This window comes from Vidua macroura, chromosome 13 (genome assembly GCF_024509145.1).
Source record: "Vidua macroura isolate BioBank_ID:100142 chromosome 13, ASM2450914v1, whole genome shotgun sequence".
Taxonomy (NCBI): domain Eukaryota; kingdom Metazoa; phylum Chordata; class Aves; order Passeriformes; family Viduidae; genus Vidua; species Vidua macroura.
Genome location: NC_071583.1, coordinates 14,103,970 through 14,123,404, shown reverse-complemented (window position 1 = coordinate 14,123,404; position 19,435 = coordinate 14,103,970). Strand labels below are relative to the sequence as shown.

At 40.9% G+C, this 19,435-nt stretch overlaps 1 protein-coding gene across 1 annotated transcript in view; it reads left to right on the top strand.

Annotated features, from left to right (window-relative positions):
• Positions 1-958: 958 nt before the first annotated feature.
• Positions 959-19,435, top strand: part of CACNA1D (calcium voltage-gated channel subunit alpha1 D) — a 169,022-nt gene continuing 150,545 nt past the window's right edge. The window contains exons 1-3 of the mRNA XM_053989201.1: positions 959-995; positions 3,080-3,398; positions 5,731-5,836. Of these exons, the coding sequence (XP_053845176.1) occupies positions 959-995; positions 3,080-3,398; positions 5,731-5,836 (462 nt within the window). The remainder of the gene's footprint in view (positions 996-3,079; positions 3,399-5,730; positions 5,837-19,435) is intronic.

Below are 19,435 nucleotides of genomic sequence, written 5' to 3'. Positions count from 1 at the left end.
AATGAGACAAAACCTAAATGAATGTTTGAGGGTTCTGCAGTGGAAGATAACGCCAAAATGATTTTTTTCCCCAAGTCAATTTATTTCCTTGGATAAACTTCGAAGATCCTATGTTAGCTTGAAGTCAGAATGACAGCATTTCAACAGGTCAGCGGAGAGCTCGGCGCTGGGATAACTCGGGAGCTTTCCTGGAGGCGAGGGCAGAGGGTGCGGGCAGGGACGGAGCGGCCGGAGAGCCTTGAGCCGCCAAGAGCGGGGACGCGGTGCCCGGAGCGCGGGGAGAGGGAGACGCTAGAGCCGCTGAGGTCGGTGCGCCGGGCGTTGTCGCTGTCCCTGCCCTGGGCCGGGGGCTGGGGCAGGCCGGGGGCTCTGGCCGGAGCAGGTGCGGCGGTGACGGGCTTAAGGCGGCGGCGGGCGCGGGTCTGTTTGCGGTGCCGGAGCTCCGGGCGATCGGGGCCCCGCGCCCCCGCCCGGCCGCAGCAGCAGGTGTCGGTGACGGCGGCGGCAGCAGCGAGGGAGTTAAAGCCCGCGGCGGCGGGAGGAGGGGGACTGCGAGCGAGCGGGCGGCGGCAGCGGCGGCGGGAGGAGGGGGCCGAGGCGGAGCAGGCGGCGGCGGGAGGAGGGGGACCGGGGAACAGGCAGCAGCGGCAGGAGGGGACCCAGGAGCCGGCGGCGGCAGCAGCAGCAGCCGGGTTGCTAGGGATGGAGAGATCCCGTGTCACCCGGATGTGAGTGTCATGTTGGCCCAAACTCTGAGGGATTTGGCAGCGGCGAAGCAGCAGCGGCAGGAGGAGGAGGAGCAGCAGCAGCCCCTCGCACGTCTCTAGTCACTACCATGGGGGTCGGGTAGCGGGTAGCGCAGGGGCAACGCGCACCTGGCTCGGGGTGGGGTTGGGGGGCGTCTCTGCCCTTTTTTGTTTTTTCATTTTCCTCTCGCACGCTGGAGAAAGTGAGAAAAATGCACCAGCAGCCGCAGCCCGAGCAGCACCCTGAAGGTAAGAGCCGGGGCGCCCACCAAGGGCAGCGGCGTGCTTGGGGCTGAGGGGAGGGTGGGGGCGGGGGAGGATTTATGAGGGATTTGGGAGTCGGGGATTAGGGAAGGGGTTGAGGATGGGGTTGGTTTGGTATGGGAAAGGAGTGAGCGGCTGTGTTCGAGGAGGGACCGCGAAGGGCAGGGGATGAGGCGGAGGCGGGACGAGGTGCTGCCCTCGGCGTGTGACCAACGTGCGAGTGGATTTATGCGCGTCTGTCCCTTGTCCTGGGGCCATTAATATCAGCTGCGGGAGGACGCGGCTGGGGCTGCGTTTGCCTCATGCGTGTGTAACTGGGGCTGAACGTGCCCGGAGTTGCGGCTCCCGGGGGCTGCCCCGCGCCGGGCGGGAGTGCGGCGGGGCCGAGGGCAGGGCGGCGGGCGCGGTGCGCTCGGCCCCTGCCCGGCGGGGCGCACGGGGGCGAGACGCGGGGCTCCGCGCCGCTAATCCGCTCCGTCGACGGGCTCCGGCGCTGCCACAGCCCCCGCTGTTGTTTATAAATGATTCCTCCCTCCTCAATCAGCAGCAAGTTTGTGTTGCCCCCCGAGGAACGCAGTCACCCGGGCTTTGTTTCCCTTTCAAGCATCCATTTAAAAAGACGATGGCTATATAGATAGATGAGTAGGTGGGTGGTTTATTTGCGCCGAGCCACGTTTCATGGCATCCCGAAGGGCAGGCGGAAGGCGGGGGAGATGGCTGTGCCATTGCATTTATATCTGGGGGAGGAAAAAAAAAAAAAAAAAAAAAAGAGGGGGCGGGAGGGGAAACAGGGATGCTTTGGGAAGATGTTGGAGGTAGATGTGCCACCTTTGCCCCCGCGGCGGCTCTGCCCCCCGTGTCACCCAGCTGTTGATGCGCCGCCGCTGGCCAGCGCTCGCCGCGCCGGTGCCGCTCGCCGCGGCAGCTCCGTGGGGGCCCCGCCGTGACCCCCCCACTCCCCGCCGCCATCCCGGGGAGCCATCTTAGGGCTCCCGCGCCCCCGGAGCGGGGGCCGGCGCCGGCCTCGTCCTCGTCCACGCGCGTTCGCGGCGCTCCCGTGGTCTGTGCCCCCCGTCTGGAGCAGGAGGGCAGTGCTTTCCCTGCCTCTCCGCTGCTTGACGGGGAGCGATTTTTTCCTCCCCTGCCTGGGTAGATCTGTTTGACAGTCATCTCCAGCCCGAATTCCCAGCACGTATATTGTGCCGTTCCTCCATTTTTTCCCCCACCCAGGCATCAAGTTTTGAATCGCACTCAGGAGCCTCTCCTTCCTACAGGTGCATGTAGGAGTAGACTGTTGCGCTAGTCAAAGAGCTCGCGAGGAAGGATCCTTGCGAGGAGGTGGTGTTTTGCCTCTTTGCTGTCATCTGCATAAAGAGCACTCGATTATTATTTGGAAGGTGCAGTTTATTTTTTAAATTCTCATGGAGAAGCAAAACCAAACACCATCCTTTTACAAAAGCAGAGCTGATCGTTTTACAATGGGTTTGTGGTTGTGATTCCTTGTGCACAAGACAGCAGAGCTTTATGAACGTGTTTATCACAGACAGTATTGAATCTTCACTTGTGGGAGGCATCCACGCATTTTTCTTTGAGAATGCAAAGCAGGGCAAGATTTAACTTGCTTACAGAACTTCCCCCTCTACCTTGCTGCTTATTCTTAATTGAACAATGTGTAAGAATTTGGAATGAGTATTCTTTTGACCAAAATAAATTGAGAGAGTAGTTAATGCAAAGGTGCTACAGCAAACTTGATCTTAAAGGGTAGGTATGGTTTACTGAATAAACACGAGTTATTCCATACAGTTAGAAAAAGACATTTTAAGTGGAAGAATCAAAATGACAAGTGCTTGTGTCTCAATACTTACATCAATCTTGAAGTTGTAAAACTGATTCCCGAGCATATTTTCTACTGTTCAATTGCATATACCACAGCACAAGTGTATGCATACGTTTCTGTGTAGGTAATGGAAACACCACACTGCCAGGAGGTCTTAGAACAATCTTTTTGGATTCGACCCATTTTAGTGTAAAGCAATTATAACAGAGTCCTTTTTTCTTTTGTCCCACAGAGGTGAACTATGCAAGTAGCACCAGGATTCCTCTCCCTGGTGACGGACCAGCTATTCAGTCAAACAGTTCAGCACCATCCAAGCAAACTGTTCTATCTTGGCAAGCTGCAATCGATGCTGCTAGACAAGCAAAGGCTGCCCAAAACATGAGTACCACCACAGCCCAGCCTGTAGGATCTCTGTCCCAAAGAAAACGCCAGCAATATGCCAAGAGCAAAAAACAGGGTAATACGTCCAATAGTCGGCCACCCCGTGCCCTTTTCTGTTTATCCCTCAACAATCCAATACGAAGAGCCTGCATTAGTCTAGTAGAATGGAAGTATCCTTTTTTGTAGTTTGGTTTTTAAATGTTTTTTTTACATTTTCTGTTCCTATAAAGGGGATTGTTTTACAGGATCTCTTAGAGCATCACAACTTACATGTTACATCACTTGTATGTGTGGGTAACTGTCATTAATGTCACTGGGAGTTAATTTGGCTTCAGTTGCTGTTAAAGATAGTCTCCTGTGTCATATTGACACAGAATATCATTTACTGAAGTAGGTAGCTTAAAGTCAGAGGCGAGCTCATAGCTGTTCCTTTTTTCTGGGAGAAGTTGGGGGAACATTTTCAAGCTAACATCACATTCCAGCAAATCTCTGCATTGCATTTTTTGCCTTTCCAAATAAGGAAGAATGGATGGGAATGTATTTAGCCATCCAGTGTTAGGGAGATGGCCAAAGATGTCAAACCTATATCTTCCATATTGCAATTTGGGGTACTGCCATTAGGGAAAATGAGTCAGATGTAGAAATCTTTTCAGAAAATTGTTTTCCCGGTACAAAAAGCAGGGAAGGTTTTTACTTAAGCCAAGGAAATGTTCTAAGTATGTACAAGTGTCTGAAATATAATAATCTTCTGAGCTTGTACAACTTATGTCTACCACCAAACATATTTGGAAGTATGTACATCTAGATGGGAGATGAGAGATGCTCTCTTGTGCTCATGATGACCTGTGTGATGGGAAGAATGGCTTTTCCTTTATTTCGCTGGTTATGATGTGGAAATATGTGCATTTCTCTGGCAGAACTGATAGCGTTTTGGTTTGGTATATTATTTAATTACCAAGAAAAGCTTTGAAATAGAAAATAGTTTTGCTGGGGTACAAGGAGAAAAATGTTAGCCTATTAGCCATGGCAACATCCCTGTAATGGGAAACAGCTGTTCAAGGCAGTAGATTACTGAAGTAAAACTCAATTTGTTACTATAAACAGAACAGCCAACCTGGCAATGAGAGCTGTTACTCATTTATAGGGTTGGTGTTTCTCAGTTCTTTGTACAAAATTCAATTGCAAATTAAAGATAGTGAAATGGCTTCTTCTTTCATTTAAACTGGTAGAAGTCCAACTAATTTCAGTAAATTGGCCTCTCCTTGGCTAAGGTCAGGTAAATGAAATTACTATGGATCTGGAGTGGAATAACTCAGCGAGAATTTGTCCCAACAGCACCACATCATAAAACAAGATTGTCAGTCTTGTGATGGTATCAATTGCTCACTCCAGTCTAGAAAATGCTGTTGTAACTTTATTTTGTATACAATGTAGCAGCTGTTCATGTTGATCTGCTTTGTAGACATGAAAGTGACCCTCAAGGTGACAAACTTTTAATAGGGCAGCAAACAAAATTTAACACATCTTATAGGATATATGGACTTTGTAGGACTTTTTTTTTTTCCCCCAGGGAACTTTTTAAACTGGCAAAAATATACTTTTGAATCTATTTAGTACTCTTACCCTAGTCTTTTATTGGACTTTTATGGAAACATATCCAGAAGTTGTGCATCAAAGGATGCCAAAAATTGTAGCTGAGGTCCAAGGACTTCTTTTCCAAACTTCCAGATAGGTTCATCTTGTTTCCATGTTTCTGGTCATTGAGAATAGTAAAATACCTTATGAAAAAGGAAAATCAATGACGAACTGAGGGATGAACTTCATATGCATGATTTTTTTAAGAAAAAGAAGAAATTTTTTTCTGGAAGACAGAAGATATCTCCAGATTCCCACTGCTGTTGTCCAGCCCTGGTATAGAACGCAGAGCTGCAGTCCATGCTGTTGTCAGGGTGGAAGTCTGTAGCCTCTCTTTGTGTGACTGCCAAGCCTGCCACGATATTCTATGTTCCACTCATCTCACCAGCTTTCTAGCTCTCCTGTAAGAGAACAGTTGTGGTTTTCTGGCAATCTTTCTCATAGCCTACTATGAACTGTATTTCCAATGGTTTTCCTCCTTTGGACAAATGTATATTTATGAGACCTAGACATGAGGACAGAACAGCTCCATGATTATTCCTTGCCCATTATGATGACCTGCATGTTGATTTAAGAGTGGATAATTATATTCATCTTTGGAATTTAATGTAAAGTGCTCTGTGACAGATGAGTAATAGTTTTCACTCTTTTCAAAAGGAAGAGGACGTTGAAGGATCATTGTGATGGAAAATAATATGGTATATATAGTGCTATAACTAAAGGTGATGGAGTGTTTGTCAGAGTTATCAGTCAAAAGATTGCCTTAAAGCAAAGACTTGTTTTACCATTGTTGATGCTGAAAGGTGAGCTAGACTTAAAAGTTTGCAGATACTTATAAGTCATGAGTTCCTTAACAAGATTTTCCAGACCATTTGACATATTTATACTACTGTCTATTTTTGCCAATTGTGTGGCCTTAGCTGTTTACATCCCATTCCCAGAAGATGATTCTAATTCAACTAATCATAATTTGGTAAGTACCCTTGAATTTTTCCTTTGTTTGTTTGCTGTGCTTTTAACATGATTAACTGCTAGTATTTGAGACTGCACCAAATATAGGTAATTTCAGTAAAGGAATTGGTATATAGTGATATAAAAAATGTATATAGAATTGCTTTGTGGTTTTTTTCCCCCCCCACCCAGTATTGTTACTTTGTCATGTGTTCAAAATGAGTTTTTTCATCGGTAAAATTCTTTAGAGAGAAATGTGCATTAATATGCTGTGTGTGTCCATATATTTGTGTGGCATAAAAGTTTTAATTTGTTTCTATTGCTTATATTGATTAGATATATTTACTAGCTGTTACTGTTTCTGACACGTGTTTCAGACTTGGAGGTTTACTGCCTTCCCTAGTGTACTTGTCTCCTCTGTTTGCAGTTTTTAATGATGTTATTTGGCTGTTTATTTTACTGGGTATTTTAATTTTTAATGAGAGGATGGCGGGAAATTTTGCGTTAATACATTTTAAAGTGATAGGAACATCAATGTGAATTTTCAAAGCGGTCACTGCTGGTATAAATGATCTTTCAAAAAAGGAATTGTATTGCAGTAAGTGATGTAAGTGTAGAGATGTATTTCTTTGGTTGAAAATAGTATACTAGGGTTGTACTTGAAAAGATAAAATGGAAACCAATTTTTAGAAATTCTCTAAAACTTACGAAGGCTGTCACTCAAAGGTAATATTGAATTACATTGCAATGGTTTTGTTATTTATATTAAACTCTATCTTGAAATAGTGGAGTGGTCTTGTGCACTCATAATCTGCATATGACTCTTTGGATGGGAAAGGAAGTTCATGAAATAAAGAATTTGGTACCAAGAAGTAGATAATTTTCTATTCATTTACCTGGAAAGTTAGGGTTGATATGAGGTCTTCTATTTTATGAACATGTTTGTGTAATTTGTGGTGTCTATATATGTTTCATTTTCTAAAAGTAATTATTTTGTCCAGATTACTTTTTAAAAAAATTGCAATTAAGTAAATATGGACAACAAAAATTGCTGATGAAAGGCAGAATAATTCAGGCCAATGTAAAGAAAGAGTTATGCAGCTGTGTATCCAGCCAACCAACAGGCTTTCTTTTTTCCCCCTGAGAAATTCAGGGCACAAATCTCCGTAGCTGTCAGTCCACCCCGAGATCTGCTAATAACTAATTTCAGAAAGCATTACATGAAAAGGGTAAGGTAGTTACTTGTGTCAGAGGCTAATCATTTTGAAAAATGTTTCTGGCATTAGTTTTGTTAGGTTACTGTCTGGTGTTTCTGACCCATTTTCATTTCTACAATGTGCTAATGTTTAGAAAGACAATGGACATTTTCATCCCTGACGATTTCTCTTTTTTTATTTGATGTGGCCAGGCTAGTCTAAGGAATAATAATTGGTGTGTGTTGTTTTATTTTTCTTTTTCTTTTAGTAAGAGATTGTTAAACCTTATCTCCTTTAAGTAGAAGGGCTCTTGAACCCCTCCAATTATATGTATATAAAGTTTACTTGGCCATTAAGTGATCTCAAATTCTCATTTAAATTTGCATCCTGTTTATCCGGAATTTGAGTCAGTCCACTAAGTTTGCTTAAAGAACAGAATTTATACTGGCAATGTACTTTGAGCTGCTGGGACAGATTTAAATTTAATAAGGGAGCTCACAGATGTATCCTGTGTGTTCATTCTAATAAAATAAATAATTCTGGAATGAGCAGCATTGGCTTTTCCTATGATTGAGGTTCTCCACCATGAAATATGTTACTCAGTGGTCTGGGTTCATGTCTCTATGGTCCTTCACTGACAATTTTCCTTGGTTAGTGTGGATCCAGCTGCACTGTGAGGGAATACAATTGAAGAGCTGAGTGAGAAATCTTCAGGCTTGCTTGGGAACCTGCTGGATCCTGTGTTTCCTGCTGCTGGAGGTGCTTGTGTCAATAAGTGGTGGAGAGAGGACTGTCTTACAGTGGGAGTAGGGATTATTCTGTTAAAAATCTTCAGACCTTTTGTCTGGTTTGTGAACAGACCAAATCTTCATCATCCTTGAACCTTATAGGTTTGGCAGGATTTTGGATCCCTGCATACAGACATGGATGCCTGACCTGAGCCCTGCACTCTGGTCTTGCTTGGACACCCCACTTTGGCTCTAATTCAAGTCCCTCATCATAAATTTTAGTTTGCATGTGGATATTATATCTAGCTTGGTTCTCTGTGTTGGTACACTGAATTGAACAGATGATTTGCTTTCCATCAGCTATGAACTGGCTTTTTTTTTTTTTTTTTTAATTTGTAAACAGAAAAATGAAGTATTTATACATGTGGGGTTTTTCTGTGAACACGAAATAGACATAATTTGTAATCAGTCTCAGAAAAAAAACAGTGGAACACTGGTAAGTGGGAACTAGAAATGTAAACTTGTCCATTTTTTGTTGGGTTACTCATGAGAAGGTAAATATGTGAGAATTTGAGCAGGCCAAGTGTTCATCCTTTATGACTTGGAAAGTTTGCAGTGGCAACCTCAGTGCAAGGATGTATGTGCAGAGCAGGTGTTCACTCCTCTCTGTGGTGGGAGGTTAGAAAGCAGAGTCTGTATGATGGAGTTTCCAAGACTTGTAAAAGAAACCTGAGAGGGTTTCTGAGTCTGTCTTTGCCTGTGGCTGAGCCAGTGGAACACTGACCCTGTATCAACCACCCAGACTCTGGTTGTGAGTGAGCCATGTTCTCCCTTTCTCATTAATGCTTCCATGTGTGGTGCCTAACCAACCCAAAGTCACTTATATGTTGCAGTAGTAATGGCAAAATAAATTTTATAACCAAATATATAACAAACATTTTAAGAAACAGGTATATGTGTCTTAAGAGGAATAGTAAATCAAAAGGATGCATACTTACATAGTTTTTCAAGATAGGCTGTATCTTGGATATCATTTATTCTTGGGAATGAGTCTAATCCTACATATCTTAAGATAAAGGTCTGTGAGAAGGTTCCAAACCCTTCCTTTTGGAACAGTAAACTGTAGAAAACTGATGGTGCAAGGATGGTTTAACTGTGTGTTTCTGTGTTGGTCACTTGTCTTTGATTTGCAAGCTGTGATTACGGATTTTTTGTGACAGAGCCAGCAGCGTGCTTTGTGGTATTTATGATAATTGCGGGAAGCAAGAAAAGGTTTTTTTCAGTATATTGGTGACTGAATTAAGCAGATGGTATTGGTAAGCAATGATGTTGTAGGAATAGGAGTCCCTTTCATTATTAGGGTTTTTTTTGGTATGTCTTTTTGTGTTCTGAATGCACAAGTTCTGGTTTGTGTTAGGCCTTTTTGCCTGTCTCTGGGATCAAGGGTGCACTACAGTTACCTCCTTGCTCAGCTGATTCATGGTCATACTTATCCTCTGTCAGGAAAGAGCTGTGAGTAGTGAGTGATACAAAACAATGCATTCAAACAAAGCAGAAGTCAGAATCAAATTCAGACTGGGCTGTGCTTGACCACTTACCAAGTGTTACAGCCCTGTGTTCTATGGGAAATTTTGTGTAATCCTTTGTCTAAAACACCTTGATGTGTCTCTGTGTGCCAGGAGAAGCAGGAGGAAGGGATCCTCTTTTCTGTATTTTAACTGGAGTAGTTCTCTCGTGGCTGTGTGTATTGCATGGACTGCAGGACAGAGGGATGAACTTAAGCCAGAATTCTACTTCATTAATAATTAGTCCCTAATCATTGACATAAGTGAGCCCTGTTCTTCTCCAAGTAGATGGGTGAAACTATTATGGAACTGAGAAGTTTTCTGTTAGAGCAGAGCAGGGGCAATGTACTTTGGGATGAAATCCTTCATATTTTAAGGTAGTTTCTTTCATCTGCCTTAAGAAGTTTCAGGTGATCTGAACTTTCCATGCTTGATTGAGCTCTTCTTTTTTAAAGTGTTTCTTGTCTGAGCTTGATAAGAAGCAGTTTCTAGCAGAAAGGGCTTCCTGTATATATATTTTATTTCTGTTTCTGTCTTTTCTCTTTTCTCCCTTCCTGTGGTATGTTGTTTCCCTTCGTGTCTTTTGTCTTCCCGCTCATTTCTTTCTTGTTATCTTTTGCCTCTACCCTCTGGCTTCCCTCTATGTTTTCTCTTCTGTTTGTCCTCTTGTGCAGCGTGCTTTTCTCTATCTCCTTCTCCCACCTCAATTTGTCTTCCTGGTGTCCCATGTTCTGTTCTGTGCTTTGCCTCCTCCTCCTGCTGCCTTTCTTATTGCCCAGCTTGCACTGAGCTTCTTTCTTTATCATGTGCAGACAGACCAGCACAATACAATGGATTTTGGCCATGGTCAAGACATTGCTGGTTATTCTTTTTCTTTCTTTCTTTTTAATAAGTAAATATGAACAACCAGAAAGCATCCATGCATCAGAGTTGCTGAAAATGACACCCCTGACGTTTGAGTTGAATCTTTGGTTGCACTGCATCTCTTGTGACTAGAGCCCCAAGGTTTGTGTGGTGACACTGTTCTACTTGAGAAGAGATTGACAACAGAGTCAGGGGTGGGAGACCCAGCTGTGTAAATTCCAGCAAATTGGCAAAGTCCCGTGAGTAAAGAACTTGCCTGTAATGCACAAAGGGCCTCTAATGTTAATTAAAGTCTCTGTACCCCTGATAACAGGATTCCTCAGCCTTGTCTGAGTGGCACTGTCTGTGGGGAAGCCTCCGAGTGAGGCTCAGTGCTAAAGGCTGTCTCAGCCTGCGCTTGCAGGGCAGGGCAGTGCTGATGGTCCTGGATGCCTCTTCTGTATCCCAGGGGCTGCGACTGGGAGAGCCGTAGTGGGGGACACTGCTAGAGAAAGGCAATGTTTGTGCCCTACTTTCAGGCAAAGATTTCCTCTCTAAGTAGCTTTACGTGGCTCTTTGAGTCCCTTCAGCAGGAGGAAAGCCAGTGTTGTGCCTTCAATCTAGGGCACAGCAGGAGAGTACTCTGAGAAGAACCGGTTGAACTCTTGACTTAGAGGTGTCAAGCTTCCTGTCCTTATCTCATTAGCAACTCGATGACTCATTCAGTTCTGGGGCCACATGACTAATTAATCCATCCATTGAAAGGGTTGGTGGTTTTTACCTCGCACCCAGTTGTCCTTTATAAGGAGATTATCTGAAAATATTGTTGTAAAATTCTATAAATTTTAATCTCATTTAGTAAATAATTCGAAACATTTTTTGTTTAATTGCTAAGTATTCAATGTTGTATCTTAGAAGGATTTCTGTGTTTATCTACTGGCTTTGCCATGTTTACTTTTTCAGCTCAAGGGTCTTTGAGGCCTGGCTCTCTTTCCACTCACTTAGAAAAATCTTCCAATCTAAATAACTTTTTGATACTGTGTTTGATATTTTTCTATCTTTGGATTCTTAGCTAATGTGCTCTCCTAATGTCCCTGTTAGCTGGCATAAAAGTCACCCAAGTAAACTTTTGAGGAAAGATGCAAGATAATTTGGACTCTACTGAAAATAATTCGCTTTGCTTGGGAAAACATGGTGGAGACCTTATAATGACTTATGTCTACTTAGCAAAGCTACCCATACTAAAGATACCAGATTAATTTGTTGTAAGAGAAAATATCATTAAGTTTAATCTGAAAAAGATTCAAAAATATAGGATCTAATTGTAACTGATACACAACAGGAATTTTACATTGTGCATTGACTCAAGTCAGTAAAATGTATTTACATGTCTGAGTAGGAGGGGCCTATGAGAATGTCATTGGCTCAATTTTGAAAAAAAAAATCCCCATACTTTAAAATTAGGAGACTTGGGTCAGTTTTGTGTATATGCAAATGCTCTGAGGGATAGTTTTGATAATGTTTTTTTGCTATTTTTCATGTACATTGATACCCTGACGTGTATTTTCTTGTTCAAAAACCCATGAAATAACTATTTAGCTGAAAGAACAACATGTCTTATCTATCTGAAAATTAATAATAAAGTTATTTCATGGTTATTAGGTGAAAGAGAGTGCATCAGTAACCTTTGCACATTTGCAAGAATTTCTTAATAGCTGACATTTCTGCAAGGGGATTATTAAAAAATATTGTAATTTAGTAGTCATTCCTATCTTCCTATTTCAATTTCAATTTTTTGTGTAATATTACTGTCAGCCCAAAGCTTCAGTAATATGCATTAACTAATTATTATGGATTACTTTGATTTTTTTCAATGCAGATTTTGAATTTAGAAAAATTTTTCCCCTTTATATTGTAATGCACAGCTCTGCAAAACAGGAAAATTCTGAGTTAGTGTTTTAGTCCCACTTTACTCTGCAGTAAGGTCTGTGCACTACCCCAGTAATATGATATAGCTCTTGAATTTTTCTGGTGAACGTAATTGCATGTGTCAAGTCCATCTCTAGCTGTGAATGAAACAGAAATTTTATTTCATTCTGGTGTAGGAAGAGGGACATTCCCAAAGAAAAGCTGTCACCAGGATGACTGGCAATTTCCAACTGCCAGAAAGGTCTTTTGGGTTTGTGGAGGTGTGGGAATAACAGTCAAGTCCTTGTTCCTCTTTAATTTGTTTTGTGTGTCCTAGTACAAATGTCTTTTTGGAATATAAGGGTGTGTGAGGAGCTGCATTTTGGTGTTACAGTTTTCAGATAATGGCACTTCAACGTTTTTTCTTTTTTTTTTTTTTTTTTTTTTTTTTTTTTTTAATGCAAGAGAGAGCTCCTTGGTTGTCCAGACCAGAAGGTCTTACAAAAAGATGTACTTAATCATTCCCATTTGAAAGGAAATGTTTTTTCCATGTTCAAAGTTGCAAGCTTGTTTCTGTGGGGAATTCCTACTAAGGGCTTGTCTCTCCTTAAAGAGGTTTGCTGGTAGTGCATTACTGGCAAGCTGCCTGGGGAGAGAGCATACACCAGAAAGAGTTCTTTTGCTATCATAGCCTAAAGTCAGTCTCCCAAACAGAACAGTGCTGCACTGGTAGAGAAAACTGGGGTTTTTTGGGTTTCTTTATATGGAGAGCGGTGATTCCTCTCTCTTTTCCCCTTATGCCTTGCTTGGTGAAGATATGCCTGTGAAATATTTATGTATAGACTGACTGTAATAAAAGTAAACCTGTTAATTTAAAAACATAGAACAATCATATTAGTTACTGTATCATTTGAGTGATCAGTGGGGAAAGTAGTTAGATTTGGTATTAAAATAGCTGTAATTAAAATATAAATTGTGCATTTGAGTGGGAGAAGTTTGTATGTTATATGCAAACTGTTAGAATAGAGTAAAAGTAGATTTTGAAATACTCTTACAAAATTCATGAAAAATCCTGGGGATAAAACTAGTTTACTGACTTTATGTAAGGCATGTGAATTACTTGAATTACTTGTTTACTCCAATACAGAGTATGCAAGCCTAACAAAATACTGGTTTTATTCCTCGACAATAGCTGCCATGCTAAAGGAAACCCTGAAAACTGTTTCTGGAAGTTTTCCTCCAAAACTGAACACCGTAGAACTGAGAAGCTTTCCATGTTGCCATGTATTAATGCCACACCAAATGCAGATTGCCCTAAATATTACTTGGATTTTTTCTATAAACCCTCTTTTAAAACTCCAGGTTATGCAGAGTATGGCTGTGTACTTCCTTTTAAAAAGATGTTCAGATCGGATGTATATTGGGCTTTGAGAACTGATTGTTTTTACCACGGTTTGTGTGTGAGTGTTGTGTCTTGAAATACCAGAGTTGGGATCCATGATTTTTGAAAGTGCTGGTCAAGGATGGCTTGCTTAATTTGAGCAGAACTGGAATAATTCTGTGTGCTTTTAGAAAGCTGGTCCCTGAGTATTTCAAAAGATTCATGTAGCTGTTAAATCAACTGAAATGCAGTTTCTAATCTGGTGAGCTTTAATGACAAACTGTTTTTGGTCATGGTTAATTGAATGTGTGATTTGGTTTAACATTCATTTTGCAAGAACTCAGATTTGTTTATCCTTCTGTCATGCACCAAAACCTTTCTTTTGCAGGGCCATCTGTAAGAATAGGACCACAAAGAAAGGCTAAATGACTATATAGTGATAGTGGGAGAATATTAATTAGGATGGAAGTGATTTTTTTTTTTTGGTCATTGTGTAATCATTGGTGATAACATTCTCATTTAATGAATTGCAAATTGAATATCATTGTATTTCCCCCCCCCACTGCCTGCTTCAGAAGAGATTGAGACTGAGTGTTTTCTGCTTGCATAAAATTCACTTGATAAAACCAATTAGCCGCTTACATTTGTTTGTGATTTTTTTTTTCATAGTTACTTTCATGAAGAAAAGGGCTTTTAGAGTTCCATTGTTTTTTGAAGAATGCTTTTATTGAACAGTGTGGTGTTTCTCAGAAATGTAGGTGCTTGACTTCAGCATTTGAAACAAACTTTATTTAAAGATTTGAAATGTATGCTCATAATTCTGTGAATTTCAATGAAGCCAGCATGCTGATCATGATACATAATTTGACTTTTCCATGTTTTTAGGGATTGATTAAACTTTGAAATGATAGGCAGATTGATTTGCATGGATTTGTTTAGTTATGAATCAAGATTTATTTTCCCCCCTTCTTAAAAGGTATTGTGCCAGTACCTTTTTGGTTTAGATGCATGGCTAGAAGTTTGGGCTGTGTCTAAGTCTCTTGCTGTTACAATTTCTTTCCCCCTGATCATTATTCAAGGGGGTAGAGAGCTGTTACCAGTTTTGCAATCTTGTAGAATTCTCTACCTTTGGGTGATGCTGTTATTAAGGACCTGAATCTCTCTATTTGTTAGTGTGGTATATCACATAATACAAGCCATGGTCTGTGTGGGTTGAAGGGTGAAGGGATCACAGTAGACAAAGAACGTGCAGAAACTCAGAATTTAATCTTCAGATTTATTTTTGTTGCAAAATTTCCAGTAATTAAGATATATCAAATATTAGTTTGAGGGAAATAGTTCAGCCCAAAGATTCACTTGCCCAGTTGATTTAGTTGTCCTTTTCTCTTGTCATACAAACCAGGTGATATGTTGGATTTAATCACACCTGACAGTTTATGTATGTTGTGCTGAGTTACCAGGCAGCATTTCAGTAAAATCTTGTGGGAGACCCAGTGGCACAAAGGAGCCCACAGAGCTGCTTACATTTGTTCAGCACAAAGGAAATCTCTTTACAGTGTAACAATATGAGCATGAGAAGTGTTTGTTAATAAGGTTCAGTAGTTTGATAATTATACTTCTCTGGGTTGCTGACGGTGGCTGCAGAGTGCAGCAGCCTCCAGCAAGACAGCATCTTCTGCAGCTCAGCTAATCAGACAAATGCAGTCCTTCCAAGGAACTGAGTAGCAAATACCCCAAAGCTGTATTATGTTTATCAGACATTTTGTTACTGCAGTTTTCACTCTGTTGGATTTATTATGATGCCATTACTGATTTTTTTCATGTATTCATCCAGAATCCATTAAAACACATACCAATGATGTGTGGCATTAATGTTATTCATCATGAAATGATATTTAAGTGATTATATGCTTATCTTCATCACAAGAATACTTAGTAGTTCTGAGTTCAGGTAACTTTATTTCATAAAGTATTTCTTGCTATAGAAAAGGAAAAATCTGAAAGAAAGCAAGCCACAAAATTATGTACATCTTGTATGTTTATTAAAATAAGGCCTCAAAATCTCTTGACAAGACTGACTTCAAAAAAAACTAAATGAAAAATTCAGTGGTAAAAAGGAACAATGTTTAACTGAACTGTACCTACAAGTCTCATGGTATTAAATGATGCTTTCTAGTTTGAAAGCTAGAGATGAATAGTTCCAGGTACAAAGTCTGTGACTGGCTTTTTTGGTCCTGTTGAGGACCTCAGCTGCTCTAATTCTCAAGGCACCGTGTAGACCAGAAAGATTTTCTCCCTTCTAGTACCAAGTTGAATGGTACTTAAAATGTTTTATGGTTTTTCTTAAGTATAATTAAACAATCTCATTGAAGTGAAAGTCACTAAAGCATGTTTTTGGCAAAGGCCATGTTGTTTTGCTGTGTGTCTGTGTGGTCACAGGGGCGTTGGTGCAAGCCCACCCTAAGCAGGGCACGTGTGCCATCTGCATTCCTAATGCTGTAAGAAGACCTTACTCTGAACTTGGGAACTTGCTGGAGGCTTTGCAGTCTTAGTGCCCACAGTTAATGCAGATTGAGCCCAGGTACACTGAGCATGCACAGACCTGGCCTGTCAGCACGGGTTAGACTTGTGACTTTACTAAAGGACTTTGTCTCCTGTTGTGGGACTGCTTCCCACATCTCTGTTTTCCCTAAGCACTGCATGCTCAGAGTGTGTATCAGTGTGGATGAAAAATGCATGGGCTGCTGATTTAGCTTCAGCTTCTGAGAGCATCTGATTTCAACCAAATAAAGCAGAAACAAACATTTCCAAGTTATTTTTACATGATTTTTGAGAACAGGGAGAGGAACTTTGTGTTCCCTCTTTCCCCTACCTGCAGGCCACTTGTCATCCCAAAACTCAAACAGTGGCAGGCTGAAGGGATCAGGCTTTATTCATTTTCATGCTTACAGAACTGGTTGCTTTCTATAAAAGGAGCACTGAATTATATGGGCTAAAAAAGTCAACTAGTTTAGTGCCATAAGAGAACACAGGTAAGACTTTAGCCAAGAACTTCAGGAATGAGCGTTGAATGTTTTCGTTTGCTGTGGAGTTCTTGGTAGTCTTGGACAGGATATTTATCTCTTTAGAATTTGTTTCCTGCCTATGAAATAGCTTTCTGCTTTAAAAGGGTGTTGAAAGGAGAAGTAACTTTGAGTCTGTGAAAGATCCAGATATGGTAAATAGGGTTTGTATAGACAGTGGAATTATATCTAGGGAATTCTCTTAAAAGTTACTTTGTCTTTATCTGGAAATGGTTTGGCTGATGTTCTGGTGAATGCTTTCTGGAGAATTTTGTTGTTAGAGGCTATATTTTACATTTGAGTACGTAGAGTGTTTTGGCAGCAAATTTTGGCGAAGAAAAAGTGATTGGTAGTGGCAATATGGGAACAGAAGGAACAGCCACTGTTCCCATAGTGATACAGCAGAAGCAGTGACATTTAGGTAAACAGCAGTAGGACAGGAAATTTGGGGGAGTTAATGTTAGATGTCTCAGAAGATACAGCAAGCTTCCAGGCAGTGTTTCATGCCATGTATCTGGAAATGCTAATGTTAAGCCTCTATTTGCTATATTGGTGGCAGAAGCACCCCTCAGTATTAAGTTGGGAAGTTCAGTGATTCCTTGAACAGGTGATCTGTCAATGAAGTCAAGGCAGGCCACACCCCATCCAGCAGAAATTGCTCATGACAAAAGAAAGGGTGATAATTTGAGTGTTCAAAATTATGGGAGCTGTCCAACTGGTGGGAATGGTGCCACTGAAGGTGTTTTTGAATTGCAGGATTCTGTCTTCAGAAGTGTTTGAATTCTGCATTTCATCACTTAGCAATAAAAAGATAGAATCACAGGTTTGGCTTAGGTTGGAAGGGACCTTAAAGATGGTCTAGTCCCAATGTCCCTTGCAGTAGAGCAGGTTGCTCAGAGCCCCATTCAACCTGTCCTTAAACACTTCCAGTGATGGAGAATAAATAATGTTATATTCGTTGGTGTATTTCTTTGTCAAATACTACTAAAGCCATGAAATAATGAAATGATGCTGAATTTGCTTTTTCAGAAGTACAAAATTTCTAAAGTTCTTAGTAAAAATTTCACTTCTAGTAAAGAACAAAGTTTGCATGTAGGTAATTCGGTCTTTGGATTTGGGATCTTTGGAGGTGTTTTTTTTTTTTGTTTTTTTTTTTTTTTTTTTTTTTTTGGGAGATGGGTATTTGTCATGTGAAGAGGATTTATTCTTTAGAAGAGATTATGAAATTTTTCAACCAGTTGTGTAAACAACATTTTTGCAGAATGGGGAAGAAAAAGTGTGAACCCACAGAAATCTTAAATCTTCAGACTATTAAAATGCAAGTGAAAATATCCATTTTATCCCACAAAACACAAAAGTATTTTGTATCAGACTCTTGTTTCCCATATGAAATTTTGAAGAGTTTTTGTTTGAGATGTATATATTATGAACCAGTAATCTCAGAGTAAGTCCCTGGCAAGTGTGAAGGACAAATTAAGGTGCCAGAGGTCCAGGTACTAAGGCTGTTTTTCACTGAGTTGTTTATTCATTTCCTTCTGCCACGTTTTCTCATTTTTCACAGGAAGAAAGCTGGTAGTAGAGGCCCTAAGTTTGTTTTCACATAATAATATACCTTTTAACCTTGATAAATAGAGGGAAGCTTATCTATTCTTCAGAGAGCTAGATCTTGAGTGATATGAACTGAAAGGTAACCTCATCAGCTATCAATGAACTTAAAGGATTTGGGTGTCTCTCCACAGTCATTGTGTGCACACTTTAGTCTCTGTAATTACAGAGTAGGATGCTGATGTCTGCTCCTTGCTAACCTATTAGAGAGGTCACTAATAATAGAGAGACTTTGGTATCTTGGGCAAGAGCAGATACATGGGCTCACATTTGTCTGCAAGGAGGCCTTTCCTCAGCTGACAGGCAGCATTCAGAGTGCCAGACACTCCAGTGCAGGGTCAGTGCTGAGCAGGGGGACCCTGGAACATCAGCTATTCCTGCACTGCACAACTTGGAACCCCTTTGCAGTCCTGAAGAGAGGGAAATCTTAGGGTATAACAACATATCCTACCCTTTCTCCTCTAAGACTTTGGGGGAGTAACCATGAGTAGTAAAGTCTGTGAGTTTCAAGTCCATGGTTTACTGTTCACAGAGCCAGTTCAGGATTTTCCCTATCAAGCTCTGACCGTGTATTTTAGAAAATAATTGCAAAACTGCAAATGCTGCCTTGCTTTTACTTGCTGTGACTTCAGTCATGCATAGTGCATATTGAAGTCCTACTGGAATGAAAGAAAATCCTTGAAGTTGAATCCTTGGATTTGAATGTTGCTCTACAAATTTAAGTTGTGATGGAATATTTATTTCTCTGAAAATTAAAAAGGAGTAATTAGAGGCCTTTATCTTGACTTAGAATGGGAAGTTAAAAGGACTTATTATAATTGTATCTAGAAGACAAAATGGATCTTTTTATCCTAAAATTGTGTCCTTACGCAAAGACTGATTTATATTTGTTTCTCTTCAAGTATTGAATTGATTAGAAATGACTAGGTGGTGCTCTGAGGCAACCCCAATTGCAGGGTGAATCATCTTAAAGCCACTTTTTCATGGCTGCTCATATTTTAAGTGAATGCATTTTACTTTCAGATTAGAGGTGTTAACCATGAACACTAAAAATATCATGACTTAGCTAATGAGTGATAAACTGCTGTGGTCTTATTATCACATGAAAATGCTTGACTCCCAGGGAGCAGAGAAGATTTCAGCTTTCAGATTGTAATTAATTAAATGTTAGAATTGTTATAACTCTGAGTAGGATGTAGAGTCTCAAGGGACTGTAGATTGTTTTTTTTTAAGCCAAGCCTAGAGTGTTGATATCATACATAGAACCTATCTTTCTAAGTACCTGGCTTTGTAATTTAACTACTATACCTGTTTTCAAATCAGAAGCAGCTTA